The sequence below is a fragment of the Agelaius phoeniceus genome, chromosome 37, assembly GCF_051311805.1.
Source record: "Agelaius phoeniceus isolate bAgePho1 chromosome 37, bAgePho1.hap1, whole genome shotgun sequence".
Taxonomy (NCBI): Eukaryota; Metazoa; Chordata; class Aves; order Passeriformes; family Icteridae; genus Agelaius; species Agelaius phoeniceus.
This window is the reverse complement of record NC_135302.1, coordinates 238,995-254,257: the sequence shown is the minus strand read 5'-3', so window position 1 is coordinate 254,257 and position 15,263 is coordinate 238,995. Positions and strand designations below refer to the sequence as shown.

The 15,263-nt window shown below is 45.7% G+C and overlaps 1 protein-coding gene across 1 annotated transcript in view; it reads left to right on the top strand.

The window, feature by feature from the left end:
* Positions 1-15,263, top strand: part of SUPT16H (SPT16 homolog, facilitates chromatin remodeling subunit) — a 51,024-nt gene that overhangs the window by 32,430 nt on the left and 3,331 nt on the right. The window contains 12 exon segments of the mRNA XM_077193219.1: positions 954-1,051; positions 1,053-1,073; positions 2,733-2,858; positions 4,574-4,686; positions 5,787-5,862; positions 6,880-6,906; positions 7,289-7,394; positions 7,397-7,430; positions 9,340-9,416; positions 9,419-9,468; positions 12,581-12,707; positions 14,336-14,518. Coding sequence (XP_077049334.1) covers positions 954-1,051; positions 1,053-1,073; positions 2,733-2,858; positions 4,574-4,686; positions 5,787-5,862; positions 6,880-6,906; positions 7,289-7,394; positions 7,397-7,430; positions 9,340-9,416; positions 9,419-9,468; positions 12,581-12,707; positions 14,336-14,518 — 1,038 coding nt within the window.

Sequence of the window (15,263 nt, the reverse complement as noted above, 5' to 3'; positions counted from 1 at the left end):
CTCTGAGGTTCCTCAAGGTTCTTCTGAGGTTCTCAAGGTTCTTTTAGGGTTCTTTGAGGTTTTTTGGGTTCCTTGAGGTTTTTTGGGTGATTTTTGGAGGTTCCTCGAGGGGTTTCTGAGGTTTCTCAAGGTTCTCCTGAAGTTCCTCAAGGTTCTTCTGGGGTTCCTCAAGGTTTTTTTGGGGTTCTTTGAGGTTTTTTGGGTTCTTTGACCTTTTTTGGGGGGTTCTTTGATGTTTTTTTGGAGGTTCCTCAAGGTTTTTCTGAGGTTCCTCGAGGTTCCTCTGAGGTTCCTCAAGGGATATTGGAGATTCCTCGAGGTTTTTTTGGGGTTCTTTGAGGTTTTTTGAGGTTCTTCAGCATTTTTTGGGTGATTTTTGGAGGTTCCTCAAGGTTTTTCTGAGGTTCCTCAAGGTTCTTTTGGGGTTCTTGAGGTTTTTTGGGTTCTTCGAGGTTTTTTTGGGGTTCTTTGACATTTTTTGGGTGATTTTTGGAGGTTCCTCGAGGTTTTTGAGCCCATGTGGATTTTGGGGTGGATTTTGGGGTGTTCTCATTGTCTTTGTGCTCCCGCGGATTTTGGGCTGAATTTCGCAGATTTTGGGGGTGATTTTCGTGGGTTTTGGGGTGAATTTCGGGGCATTCTCATGGATTTCATGTTCCCACCAATTTTGGGCTGAAATCTGTGGATTTTGGGGTGATTTTTGTGGATTTTGGGGTGGATTCTGGGGCAGTTCCCCTGAATTTTGGGTTCCCACCAATTTTGGGCTGAAATCCGCAGATTTTGGGGCATTTCCCGCGGCTTTGGGGCCAATTTGGTCGGAATTTCCCCAAATCTCACATTCCCGTTAATTCTGGGCGAATTCCGTGCGTTTCGGGGCGGATTTTGGGGCCGTTTCCGCCGTTTTTGAGCCCTTACGAATTTTGGGCTGAATTTGGGCGTTTTTGGGTCGCCAGGGTTCCGCTTCACGTCGGTGCGGGGGGACAAGGTGGACATCCTGTACAACAACATCAAGCACGCCGTGTTCCAGCCCTGCGACGGCGAGATGATCATCGGTGCTGCACTTCCACCTCAAGGTTCTGGGGCAAAAAAACGCGATTTTGGGCAAAAACGGCGATTTGGGGAAAAAAACTGCGATTTTGGGCAAAAAACCCCACGGTTTTGGGCAGAAAACCCCAAAGTTCCGGGCAAAACTCCCCAATTTCGGGGTTGTCCTGGGTTGGGTCGGGTGTGGGGGTTTTGGGTGGGAGTGAGGGGTTTTGGTTAAAATCATGGGATTTTGGGCAAATTCCTCAGTTTGGGTTGGAGAGCCTCAGGTTTTTGGAAAATTTTTGGGTTTGGGTGGAAATCCTGGGGTTTTGGGCAAATTCCCAGTTTAGGTAAGGTATTGCCAGTTTTTGGTAAAACTCTGAGATTTTGGCTTAAAATTGTGGGATTTTGGGCAAATACCTCAGTTCGGGTTGAGCACCCCCATTGTTTTTGGAAAATTCCGGGATTTTGGGTTGAAATCCTGGGATTTGGGCAAACTCCCCAGTTTGGGTCAGGCACTGTTGATTTTTGCTAAAACTCCACAATTTTGGGTTGAAATCCTGGGATTTTGGGTCAAACTCCCCAGTTTGACTCACATATTGTCAGCTTTTGGTAAAACTCTGAAATTTTGGGTTGAAATCCTCCAATTTTGGGCTCCAAACCGGGCGATTTCAACCCAGAATTTTGAGATTTTTTCCCTCAAATTTTCGTGTTTTTTCCCCCAAATTTCGGGCTTTTTTTCCCCAAAATCCCCCAATTTTGAGCCCAATTTTGTTAACTTGGTGTCCAAACCCTGAAATTCTGGGTTGAAATCGCCCAATTTTGGGCTCCAACCCTGGGGTTCGCTGCCCAAACCGGGGCATTTCAAGCCAGAATTTTGGGGGTTTTGCCCCAAATTTTCGTGTTTTTTCCCCAAATTTCGGGATTTTTTTCCCCAAATTTTGGGCTTTTTTCCCCAAAATCCCCCAATTTTGACCCCAATTTTGTTAACTTGGTGCCAAACCCTGAAATTCTGGGTTGAAATCTTCCAATTTTGGGCACCAAACCTGAGATTCGCTGCCCAAAGCAGGAAATTTCAAGCCGGAATTTTGTGTTTTTCCCCCCAAATTTCGGGATTTTTATCCCCCAAATTTTGGGATTTTTTTCCCCAAAATCCCCCAGTTTTGAGCCCAATTTTGTTAACTTGGTGTCAAACCCTAAAATTTTGGGTTCAAATCCTCGAATTTTGGGTCCAACCCTGAGATTCGCTGCCCAAACCGGGGCATTTCAAGCCAGAATTTTGGGGGTTTTGCCCAAATTTTCGTGTTTTTTCCCCAAATTTTGGGGTTTTTTTCCCCAAATTTTGGGGTTTTTTTTCCCCAAAATCCCCCAATTTTGACCTCAATTTTGTTAACTTGGGGTGAAACCCTGAAATTTTGGGTTGAAATCCTCCGGTTTTGGGTCCAAACCTGAGAATTGCTGCCCAAACCGGGCGTTTTTGGAGCTGAATTTTGGGGTTTTTTCCCCCAAATTTTCGTGGTTTTTTTCCCAAAATCCCCCAGTTTTTACCCCAATTTTGTTAACCTGGTGGTCTAACAATGAAATTTTGGGTTCAAATCCCCCAATTTCGGCTCCATCCCCAGTTTTCTCTGCCCGGACCGGGCGGTTTGGAGCCGGAATTTGGGGATTTTTGGGATTTTTCCCAAAATCGCGGTTTTTCGCCCCAGAACGCCATCATGTTCGGCAAGAAGCGGCACACGGACGTGCAGTTCTACACCGAGGTGGGCGAGATCACCACGGACCTGGGCAAGCACCAGCACATGCACGACCGCGACGACCTCTACGCCGAGCAGGTGCCTTTGGGGGGAAATCGCGGGATTTTGGGGCATTTCGGGGGGAAATACTGGGATTTTGGGGCATTTCGGGGAAATCACGGGATTTTGGGGGAGTTTGGGGGAAATCTGGGGTTTTGGGGCAGTTTGGGGAAAAATCACGGGGTTTTGGGGCAGTTTGAGGACAGTTCCTGGGATTCTGGGGGCATATCCTGGGATTTTGGGGCAGTTTGGGTTGAGTTCTCGGGATTTTGGGGGCAAATCCCGGGATTTTGGGGCATTTCGGGGGCGAATCCCGAGATTTTGGGTTCAGTTCCCGCGATTTTGGGGCATTTTGGGGTTCAGTTCCTGCAGTTTTGGGGCATTTTGGGGCAAATCCCGGATTTTGGGGCATTTGGGGGAAAATACCGGGGATTTTGGGGCATTTGGGGGAAAATACCGGGGTTTTGGGGCATTTGGGGAAAATACCGGGATTTTGGGGCATTTCGGGGGGAAATCGGGGATTTTGGGGCATTTCGGGGGAAATAACGGGGTTTTGGGGCAGTTTGGGGGAAATACCAGGATTTTGGGGCATTTCGGGGAAATCACATGATTTTGGGGCATTTGGGGGAAAATCATGGGGTTTTGGGGTTCAATTCCCGGGATTTTGGGGCATTTGGGGGAAAATCCGGGGGTTTCGGGGCAGTTTGGGATTGAGTTCTCGGGATTTTGGGGGCAAATCCTGGGATTTTGGGGCATTTCGGGGAAATAACGGGGTTTTGGGGCATTTTGGGGGAAAATACCGGAATTTTGGGGCATTTGGGGACAAATCCTGCGGTTTTGGGCATTTCGGGGGCAAATCCCGGGATTTTGGGGACAAATCCAGGGATTTTGGGGCATTTCAGGGCAAATCACGAGATTTTGGGGTCGTTCCTGGGGGATTTTTTCACTTCTTTTTTTTTAGGGTTTTTTTCACATTTTTTATATTTTTTCAGTTTTTTTTTTTTTATTTTTTCACTTTTTTTTTCATGTTTTTTAATTTTTTTTCACATTTTTAAAATTTTTTGCATTTTTTAATTTTTTTGCACATTTTTTTTACATTTTTTTCACATTTTTTAAATTTTTTTCTCACATTTTTTAAATTTTATTCATATTTTTTAATTTTATTTTCACAGTTTTAAAATTTTATTTTCACAGTTTTTAAAATTTTATTTTCACATTTTTTTAAATTTTTTTCTCACATTTTTAAAAATTTTTTCTTACATTTTTTAAATTTTTTTTTACATTTTTAAAATTTTTTTTCACATTTTTAAAATTTTTTTCACACTTTTTAAAAATTTTTTTCACATTTATTTAGAATTTTTTCACATTTTTTAATTTTTTTTTCACATTTTTTAAAAATTTCTTTTCACATTTCTTGAAATTTTTTTCACATTTTCTTACAATTTTTTCACATTTTTAAAATTTTTTCTCACATTTTAAACTTTTTTCAAAATTTTTTTAAAATATTTTTTTCTTCACATTTTTAAATTTTTTATTTTCACATCTTTGAGGTTCTGCATGGACCCCGGGGCTGTTTTTGGGGCCATTTCCGGGGGTTTTGGGCCGTTTCCCGCGGGGTTTTTTGGGGTTTTTTTTCCCCCGGTGAAGTTTTTGGGGTGAATTCCGGGGGTTTTGGGCCGTTTCCCGCGGGGTTTTTTGGGGTTTTTTCCCCCCGGTGAAGTTTTTGGGGCGAATTCCGGGGGTTTTGGGCGCAGATGGAGCGGGAGATGCGGCACAAGCTGAAAACGGCCTTCAAGAACTTCATCGAGAAGGTGGAGGCGCTGACCAAGGAGGAGCTGGAGTTCGAGGTGCCCTTCCGGGAGCTGGGTGAGCCTGGGGACAAAAACGGCAAAAACGGGAAAAAACGGGGAGGGGGAAATGGGGGAAAAATGGGGGAAAATATGGGGGGAAATGGGGGGAAATGGGGAAAAAAATGGGGGGGAAAATGAGGAAAATTGGGGAAAAAATGGGGGAAAATGGGGAAAAATTGGGGGGAAAATGGGGGAAAATATGGGGGGGAAAATTGGGGGAAAATATGGGGGGAAAATGGGAAAAAAATGGGGGGAAATGGGGGAAAAATGGGGAAAATTGGGGGGGGAAAATGGGGGAAAATAATGGGGGGAAAATTGGGGGGGGAAATATGAAGGGAAAATTGGGGGGAAAATGGGGGGAAAAGGGAAAAAATGGGGGGAGAAAATGGGGATAATTGGGGAAAAATAGGGGGGGGAAATGGGGGGAAAATTGGGGGAAATGGGGGAAAAATGGGGGAAAATGGGGAAAATTGGGGGAAAAATGGGGGGGAAATGGGGGAAAAATATGGGGGGGAAAATGGAGGGAAATGGGGAAAAATGGGGGGGAAAAATATGGGGGGAAATGGGGGAAAAATAGGGGGGGAAAAATGGGGGGAAATGAGGGGAAAATTGGGGAGAAAAAAGGGGGAAAAAATGGGGGAAATGAGGGGAAAATGTGGAAAATATGGGGGAAAATGTGGGGGGAAAATGGGGGGAGAAATGAGGGGAAAACGGGGAAAATGGGGAAAAATAGGGGGGAAATGGGGAAAAATGGGGGGAAATATGGAGATAAAATGGGGGAGAAAATGGGGGGGAAATGGGGAAAAAATTGGGGGAAAAAAAAACAGAGGAAAAAATGCGAAAAACTGTGATTTTGGGGGCATTTTGGGGATTTTGGGTTCATTCTTTGGGCTTTTGGCTCATTCAACATTTTGGGTTCATTCCCGGTGATTTTGGTGCCATTTTTGGGTTCATTCTTTGGCCTTTGTCTCGTTGCTGGTTTTGGGTCGATTCCCGCAGTTTTGGGGCCATTTTGGGGCCATTCCCAGTGATTTTGGTGCCATTTTGGGTTCATTCTTTGGCCTTTGTCTCGCCCGCTGGTTTTGGGTCCATTCCCGGCGGTTTTGGGTCCGTGCAGGTTCAACGGCGCCCCCTACCGCAGCACCTGCCTCCTGCAGCCGACCAGCAGCGCCCTCGTCAACTGCACCGAGTGGGTGAGTGAGGGACGGACAGACAGACAGACAGGTTACAGACAGGTGTGATACAGACAGGTACAGACAGACAGACAGATCCCCTCGTCAACTGCACCGAGTGGGTGAGTGAGGGACGGACAGACGGACACAGACAGGTGTGACACAGGTATGGACAGACAGACAGGTACAGACAGATCCCCTCGTCAACTGCACCGAGTGGGTGAGTGAGGGACGGACAGACAGACAGACAGACAGGTACAGACAGTGTGATACAGACAGGTGAGACAGGTACAGAGAGATCCCCTCGTCAACTGCACCGAGTGGGTGAGTGAGGGACGGACAGACGGACAGGGACAGTACAGACAGACAGACAGACAGGTGTGATACAGAGCCCCTCGTCAACTGCACCGAGTGGGTGAGTGCGGGATGGACAGACGGACAGGTGTGATAGGGACAGACAGACAGACAGGTACAGAGAGATCCCTCGTCAACTGCACCGAGTGGGTGAGTGAGGGACGGACAGACGGACAGGTGTGATACAGGTGTGAGACAGGGACAGACAGACAGACAGGTACAGACAGGTACACAGAGATCCCCTCGTCAACTGCACCGAGTGGGTGAGTGAGGGATGGACAGACGGACAGACAGGTACAGACAGACAGACAGACAGGTACACAGAGATCCCCTCGTCAACTGCACCGAGTGGGTGAGTGAGGGATGGACAGACGGACAGACAGGTACAGACAGACAGACAGACAGACAGGTACAGACAGATCCCCTCGTCAACTGCACCGAGTGGGTGAGTGAGGGACAGACGGACGGACAGGGACAGACAGGTGAGATAGGGACAGACAGACAGACAGGTGTGATACAGATCCCCTCGTCAACTGCACCGAGTGGGTGAGTGAGGGTGGGACGGACGGACAGGTGTGATACAGGTGAGACAGGGACAGACAGGTGAGACCCTCAGGTGTAACCCAGGTGTATCCCAAGTAACTCCAGGTGTATCCCAGGTGTAACCCCAGGTGTGTTTTCCAGCCCCCGTTCGTGGTGACCCTGGACGAGGTGGAGCTGATCCAGGGCCCCAGGTGCACTCAGGTGTATCCAGGTGTACCCAGGTGTATCCAGGTGCACTCAGGTGTATCTCAGGTTACTCCAGGTGTACCCAGGTGTATGTCAGGTGTATCCAGGTGCACCCAGGTGTAACCCAGGTGTGTTCACAGCCCCCCTTTGTGGTGACCCTGGACGAGGTGGAGCTGATCCAGGGCCCCAGGTGTATCCCGGGGTTACTCCAGGTGCACCCAGGTGTATCCAGGTGCACCCAGGTGTATCTCAGGTTACTCCAGGTGTATCCCAGGTGTATCCAGGTGCACTCAGGTGTATCTCAGGTGTATCCAGGTAACCCCAGGTGTTTTGCAGCCCCCGTTCGTGGGTGACGCTGGACGAGGTGGAGCTGATCCACTTTGAGCGGGTCCAGTTCCACCTGAAGAACTTTGACCTGGTCATCGTCTACAAGGACTACGCGCGCAAGGTCACCATGATCAACGCCATCCCCGTGCCTCGCTCGACCCCATCAAGGAGTGGCTCAAGTGAGATTTGGGGTGAAACCTGCACATTTCGGGGCTTTTAGCAGGATTTTTTCAGATTTTTTGGGATTTTTTGGGATTTTTTTTTGGAACTTTTTAGGATTTTTTTTTTTATTTTTTTAGGATTTTTTTTAGATTTTTTTAGGATTTTTTTTTAATTTTTTGGGGATTTTATTTTTATTTTTTGGGATTTTTGGGGTTTTTTTTTGGATTTTTTTTATTTATTTGGGGATTTATTTTTTTGGGGATTTTTTGGGATTTTTTGGATTTTTTTAGGATTTTTTTAAATTTTTGGGGGATTTTTTTTTTATTTTTTGGGGATTTTTTGGGATTTTTTTGGGATTTTTTTGGATTTTTTTTGGATTTCTTTTTAGGATTTTTTTTTAGGATTTGTTGGGATGTTTTTTATTTTTTTGGGATTTTTTTATAATTTTTAAGATTTTTTTCTCTTTTATTTTTTTATTTTTTGGGGGGGATTTTTTTTCAGAGTTTTTTTGATTTTTATTTTATTTTTTTGGGGGGGGGATTTTTTTGAATTTCTTGGGGTTTATTTAATTTGGTTTATTATTATTTTTTAAAGATTTTTTCTGATTTTTTAAGGTTTTTAAAGTTTGTTTAAGGTTTTATTTACTTTTAATTATTTTCAGTGGATTTTTTTCCTTAGGATTTTTACAGATTTTTTTGATTTTTTAAAATTTTTTTAGGGTTTATTTGAATTTTTTTTTATTATTATTTTTTAAAGACTTTTTTCTGATTTTTTTTCCTGATTTTTTAAGGTTTTTTTTTTATTATTATTTTCTGTGGATTTTTTTTCTTAGGATTTTTTGGGGATTTTTTTTTGGATTTTTTTTAGGGTTTATTTGTTTTTTTTTTTTTAATTATTTTTTAAAGATTTTTTTTTCTACATTTTTTTCTGATTTTTTAAGGTTTTTTAAGGTTTTTTAAGGTTTTTTGTCTGTCCCTCACCTGTCCATGTCACTCACCTGTCCCTCACTTGTCCCCCCATCTGTATTTCACCTGTCCCTCACCTGTCTGTGTCTCACCTGTCTCTCACCTGAGTCCCTCACCTGTCCCTGTATCTCTCACCTGTGTCTCTCACCTGTCCCTGTCTCACCTGTCCCACCTGTCTCACCTGTCTCTGTCTCACCTGTCTCTCTCACCTGTCCATCCCTCACCTGTCCCTCTCTCACCCTGTCCCTGTCCCACCTGTCCCTCTCACCTGTCTCTCACCTGTCTCTCACCTGTATCTCACCTGTCCCTCACCTGTCCCTCACCTGTCCCTGTCTCACCTGTCCCTGTCCCACCTGTCTCTCACCTGTCCCTGTCCCTCTCACCTGTCTCACCTGTGTCTCTCACCTGTGTCTCTCACCTGTCCCCTGTCTCACCTGTCCCCATCCCTCACCTGTCCCCTCACCTGTCCCTGTCTCACTTGTGTCTCTCACCTGTATCTCACCTGTCTCTCACCTGTCTCACCTGTCCATCCCTCACCTGTCCCTGTGTCTCTCACCTGTCCCTCTCACCTGTCCCACCTGTCTCTCACCTGTATCTCACCTGTGTCTCACCTGTCCCTGTCTCACCTGTCCCCATCTCTCACCTGTCTCTCACCTGTCTCTCACCTGTATCTCACCTGTGCATCCCTCACCTGTCCCTCTCACCTGTCTCTCTCACCTGTCTCACCTGTGTCTCTCACCTGTCCCTCACCTGTCCTTGTCCCACCTGTCTCTCTCTCACCTGTCTCTCACCTGTCCCACCTGTGTCTCTCACCTGTCCCTCACCTGTCCATCTCTCACCTGTCCATCTCTCACCTGTCCCTGTATCTCTCACCTGTCCATCTCTCACCTGTATCTCTCACCTGTATCTCTCACCTGTATCTCACCTGTCCATCTCTCACCTGTCCCCCCCTCCCCCGCAGCTCGTGTGACCTCAAGTACACGGAGGGGGTGCAGTCGCTCAACTGGACCAAGATCATGAAAACGATCGTGGACGACCCGAGGGCTTCTTCGAGCAGGGGGGGTGGAGCTTCCTGGAGCCCGAGGGCGAGGTGGGGACACACCTGGGCACACCTGGGCACACCTGGGGAGCGAAAAAACGGGGAAAAACAGTGAAAAAAACGGGGAAAATCGGGGTAAAAATGGGGGTAAAAATGGGGATTTTGGGGACACCCCGAGGGCTTCTTCGAGCAGGGGGGGGTGGAGCTTCCTGGAGCCCGAGGGCGAGGTGGGGGCACACCTGGGCACACACCTGGGCACACCTGGATGGGGAAAATGGTGAAAAACGGGGGAAAACGGGGTAAAAATGGGGGTAAAAATGGGGATTTTGGGGACACCCAAGGGCTTCTTCGAGCAGGGGGGGGTGGAGCTTCCTGGAGCCCGAGGGCGAGGTGGGGACACACCTGGGCACACCTGGGCACACCTGGGGAGCGAAAAATGGGGAAAAACGGTGAAAAAACGGGGAAAATCGGTGAAAAAATGGGAAAATGGGGTAAAAATGGGGATTTTGGCACACCTGGGCACACCTGGATGGGGAAAATGGGGAAAAATCGGGAAAAACGGTGAAAAAATGGGGAAAATCGGGTTGAAAAAATGGAGAAAATTGGGTAAAAATGGGGATTTTGGCTCACCTGGGCACACCTGGGGAAAGAAAATGGGGAAAAAATGGGGAGAAACGGTGAAAAAATGGAGAAAATCGGGGCTAAAATGGGGGTTTGGGCTCACCTGGGCACACCTGGATGGGGAAAAAATGGGGAAAAAATGGAGAAAATCGGGGTTAAAATGGGGATTTTGGGGTGAAAATCAGGGATTTTGGGGCACAAATGGAGATTTTTTGTTGGAAATGGGGGTTTTGGTTGGAAATGGGGATTTTTGGGGTACAGATGGGGATTTTTGGGTGAAACCCAGGGATTTTGGGGTGAAACCCGGGGGTTTTGGGATACAAACGTGGGTTTTGGGGTACAAATGGGATTTTGGAGTGAAAGTCGAGGATTTTTGGGTACAAACGGGGATTTTGGGGTACAAATGGGGATTTTTGGGGTGAAACCCGGGGATTTTTGGGTACATACGGGGATTTTTGGGTACAAGTGGATTTTGGGTGTAAAACCCGGGGATTTTGGGGTTCAAATGGGGATTTTGGGTGAAACCCGGGGGTTTTGGGGGTACAAATGGGGATTTTGGGGTGAAAATTGGGGTTTTTTCGGTACAAGTGGATTTTGGGTTTAAAACCCGGGGGTTTTGGGGTACAAATGTGGATTTTGGGTACAAGTGGATTTTGGGGTGAAACCGGGGGTTTTTGGGTACAAGTGAATTTTGGGTTTAAAACCCGGGGTTTTGGGGTACAAATGGGGATTTTGGGGTACAAACGTGGATTTTGGGGTTCAAATTGGGGTTTTTGGGTACAAGTGAATTTTGGGGTGAAACCCCGGGGTTTGGGGTACAATGGGGATTTTTGGGATACAAACATGGGTTTTTGGGTACAAGTGAATTTTGGGTGTAAAACCCGGGGATTTTGGGGTGAAAATTGGGGTTTTTTGGGTACAAGTGGATTTTGGGGTGAAACCCGGGGTTTTGGGGTTCAAATTGGGGTTTTTGGGTACAAGTGAATTTTGGGTGTAAACCCCGGGGTTTTGGGGTGAAAATTGCGGGTTTTTTGGGTACAAGTGAATTTTGGGGTGAAACCCCGGGGTTTTGGGGTACAAACGTGGATTTTGGGATACAAACGGGGTTTTTTCAGTACAAGTGAATTTTGGGGTGAAACCGGGGTTTTGGGGTTCAAATGGGGATTTTGGGGTTCAAATTGGGTTTTTTTCGGTACAAGTGAATTTTGGGGTGAAACCCCGGGGTTTTGGGGTTCAAATGGGGATTTTGGGGTGAAACCCGGGGGTTTTGGGGTACAAATGGGGATTTTGGGGTACAAACGTGGATTTTGGGGTTCAAATTGGGGTTTTTTGGGTACAAGTGGATTTTGGGGTGAAACCCCGGGGTTTTGGGGTTCAAATGGGGATTTTGGGGTGAAACCCGGGGGATTTGGGGTACAATGGGGATTTTTGGGGTACAAATGGGGATTTTTGGGTACAAGTGGGTTTTGGGTGGAAACCCCGGGGTTTTGGGGTGAAAATTGGGGTTTTTTGGGTACAAGTGGATTTTGGGGTGAAAACCCCGGGGTTTTGGGGTACAAACGTGGATTTTGGGTGTAAAAACCCGGGGATTTTGGGGCACAAACGGGGATTTTTGGGGTACAAATGGGGTTTTTTCGGTACAAGTGAATTTTGGGTTTAAAACACGGGGTTTTGGGGTACAATGGGGATTTGGGGTTCAAATTGGGGTTTTTGGGTACAAGTGGATTTTGGGGTGAAACCCGGGGGTTTTGGGGTACAATGGGATTTTGGTGTGAACCTGGGGATTTTGGGTTCAAATGGGGATTTTGGGGTGAAACCTGGGGGTTTTTGGGTGCAAATGGGGATTTTTGGGTACAATGGGATTTTGGGTGTAAACCCCGGGGTTTTGGGGTTCAATTGGGATTTTTGGGTACAAGTGGATTTTGGGTTTAAAACCCGGGGTTTTGGAGTACAATGGGGATTTTTGGGGTACAAACATGGGATTTTGGGTACAAGTGGATTTTGGGTTGAAACCCCGGGTTTTGGGGTTCAAATGGGGATTTTGGGGGTGAAACCTGGGGATTTTTGGGTACAAACGTGGGTTTTGGGGTGAACCCCGGGGTTTTGGGGTACAATGGGGATTTTTGGGACACAAATGTGGATTTTGGGTACAAGTGAATTTTGGGTGTAAAACCCGGGGTTTTGGGGTTCAAATGGGGATTTTTGGGGTACAAACGTGGATTTTGGGGTGAAAATTGGGGTTTTTTCAGTACAAGTGGATTTTGGGGTGAAACCCCGGGGTTTTGGGGTTCAAATGGGGATTTTGGGGTGAAAATTGGGGTTTTTTGGGTACAAGTGAATTTTGGGTTTAAACCCCGGGGTTTTGGGGTTCAAATGGGGATTTTTGGGGTACAAACGTGGGTTTTGGGGTGAAACCCGGGGATTTTGGGGTACAAGTGAATTTTGGGTTGAAAACCCGGGGATTTTGGGGTGAAAATTGGGGTTTTTTGGTACAAGTGAATTTTGGGGTGAAACCCCGGGGGTTTTGGGTGCGCCCGCGCAGGGCTCGGAGGCGGAGCCGGGGGAGTCGGAGTCGGAGCTGGAGGACGAAACCTTCAACCCCTCGGAGGAGGATGAGGAGGAGGAGGAGGACAGCGATGAAGATTACTCGTCCGAGGCCGAGGAGTCAGGTGGGGAAAAAAATGGGGGAAAAAAATGGGGGAAATGGGAAAAATAAAATGGGGGAAAAATGGGGGAAAAAACGGGGGAAAATGGGAAAAAAAAGGGAGAAAAAAATGGGGGGAAAATGGAGGGAAAATGGGGGAAAAAATGGGGAAAATGGGAAAAAAATGGGGAAAATGGGAAAAAAAACGGGGGGAAAATGGTGGAAAAAATGGGGAAAATGGGAAAAAAAATGGGGAAAAACCAGGAAAAAAACAGGAAAAAATGGGGAAAAAAACAGGGAAAAATGGGGAGAAAATGGAGGGAAATGGGGTAAAATAATGGAGAAAAAATGGGGAGAAATGGGGAAAAAAAACGGGGGGAAAAATGGAGGGAAATGGGGGAAAAATGGGGAAAAAACCAGGAAAAAACAGGAAAAAAAATGGGGAAAAATGAGGAAAATGGGAAAAAACAGGGAAAAAAATGGGGAAAAATGGGGGAAAAAAGGGGGAAAAAAAAGGGGGGGGAAATGGAGGGAAATGGGGAAAAAAATGGGGAAAAAATGGGGGAAAAAACGGGGAAAAAATGGGGAAAAAGGGGGAAAAATGGAGGGAAATGGGGGTAAAAAAACAGGGAAAAAATGAGGAAAAAAAAAAGGGGAAAAACGGGGGAAAAAATGGGAAACAAAACGGGGGAGAAATGGAGGAAAAAATGGAGGAAAAAAATGAGAAAAATTGGGTGAAAAAATTGGAAAAAATGGGTGAAAAAATGAGAAAAAGTGGGTGAAAAAAAGAGAAAAATGGGGTGAAAAAGGGTTGAAAAATACAGATGAAAAAATGAGGAAAATGGGGTGAAAAAATGGGTGAAAAAATGAGAAAAATTGGGTGAAAAGATGAGAAAAATTGGGTGAAAAAATTAGAAAAAGAATTGGGTGTAAAAATGGTGAAAAATTAGAAAAATGGGGTGAAAAAAAGAAAAAAATTGGATGAAAAAATGAGAAAAAAATGGGGATTTTGGGGTGAAAAATGGGGGTTGTGGGGTTTTCTGTGCACCTGGGGGCACCAGGGAGTGGAAAAATAAAAAAAAAAGGGGTAAAAATGGGGATTTTTAGGTTAAAATGGAGATTTTTGGGATGGAAATGGGGATTTTTGGATGGAAATGGGGATTTTGGGGTGAAAAATTGGATTTTTGGGGGTTTTTGGTTCACTGGGCAAGGCCTGAGGGGGAATATGGGGAAAAAAGTGGAAAAAACGGGCAAAAAGTGGGGGAATTTGAATTAAAAATGGGAATATTGGGTTAAAATGGGTGTTTGGGGTCAAAAATGGCAATTTTGAGTTAAAAATGGGTGTTTGGGTCAAAAATGGCAATTTTGAGTGAAAAACGGGATTTGGGGAGGTTTGGGCTTCATTCTGGGTTCCATTTTCCCCTTTTTCCCATTTCCCATTTTTCTCATTTTCCCCTTCCCCTGTTTTTATTTTTCTGGTTTTTTTTGGTATTTTCTGCATTTCCCAATTTTCCCTGGTTTCCCCCATTTTTTCCGTATTTTTACCCATTTTTTAATCTTTTTTTTTTCCATTTTTTTCCCATTTTTTTTCCATTTTTTTCCCTGTTTTTCCCGTTTTTCCCCGTTTTCCCATTTCCCGGGTTTTTCCCCCAGAATACTCCAAGGACTCGCTGGGCTCGGAGGAGGAGAGCGGGAAGGACTGGGACGAGCTGGAGGAGGGAGGCGCGCAAAGGTCAGACCAAAAACCCCTGAATTCACCCCAAAATCACCACACCCCAAAAAACCCCAAATTCACCCCAAATTCCACCCAAAAACCCTCAAATTCACCCCAAATTAGCCCCAAAAATCCCCGGATTCGCCCCAAAATCACCACACCACAAAAAACCCCGGATTCACTCCTAAAATTAACCCCAAAAAACCCCAAATTCACCCCAAAATTCCACCCAAAAAAACCCCAAATTCACCCCAAAATTCACCCTGAAAACCCCCAAATTCACCCCCGAATTCACCCCAAAACCCCTAAATTCACCTCAAAAATACCAGACCCCAAAAAACCCCCAAATTCACCCCAAAATTCACCCCAAAATTCACCCCAAAAAACCCCGAATTCACCTCTAAATGCCACCCAAAAAAAACCCAAATTCACCCCTAAAATTCACCCCCAACACCCCCAAATTCACCCCAAAATTCACCCCAAAATTAACCCCAAAATCCACAAATTTCACCCTAAAATTCCACCCAAAAATCCCCAAATTCACCCCAAATTACCCCCAAAAAAACCCCAAATTCACCCCTAAAATTCCCACCCAAAAACCCCCAAATTCACCCCAAAAATACCCAAACCCCAAAAACCCCCAAATTCACCCCAAAACTCACCCCAAAAACCCCCGGATTCACCCCTAAAATTCCACCCCAAAAAACCCCCAAATTCACCCCAAAATTCACCCCCAAAATCCCCTGAATTCACCCCCAAAATCACCCCAAAAAACCCCAATTCACCCCAAAAATACCAAACCCCAAAAACCCCCAAATTCACCCAAAATACAAACCCCAAAATCACAAAAATTCTGATTTTTATCAA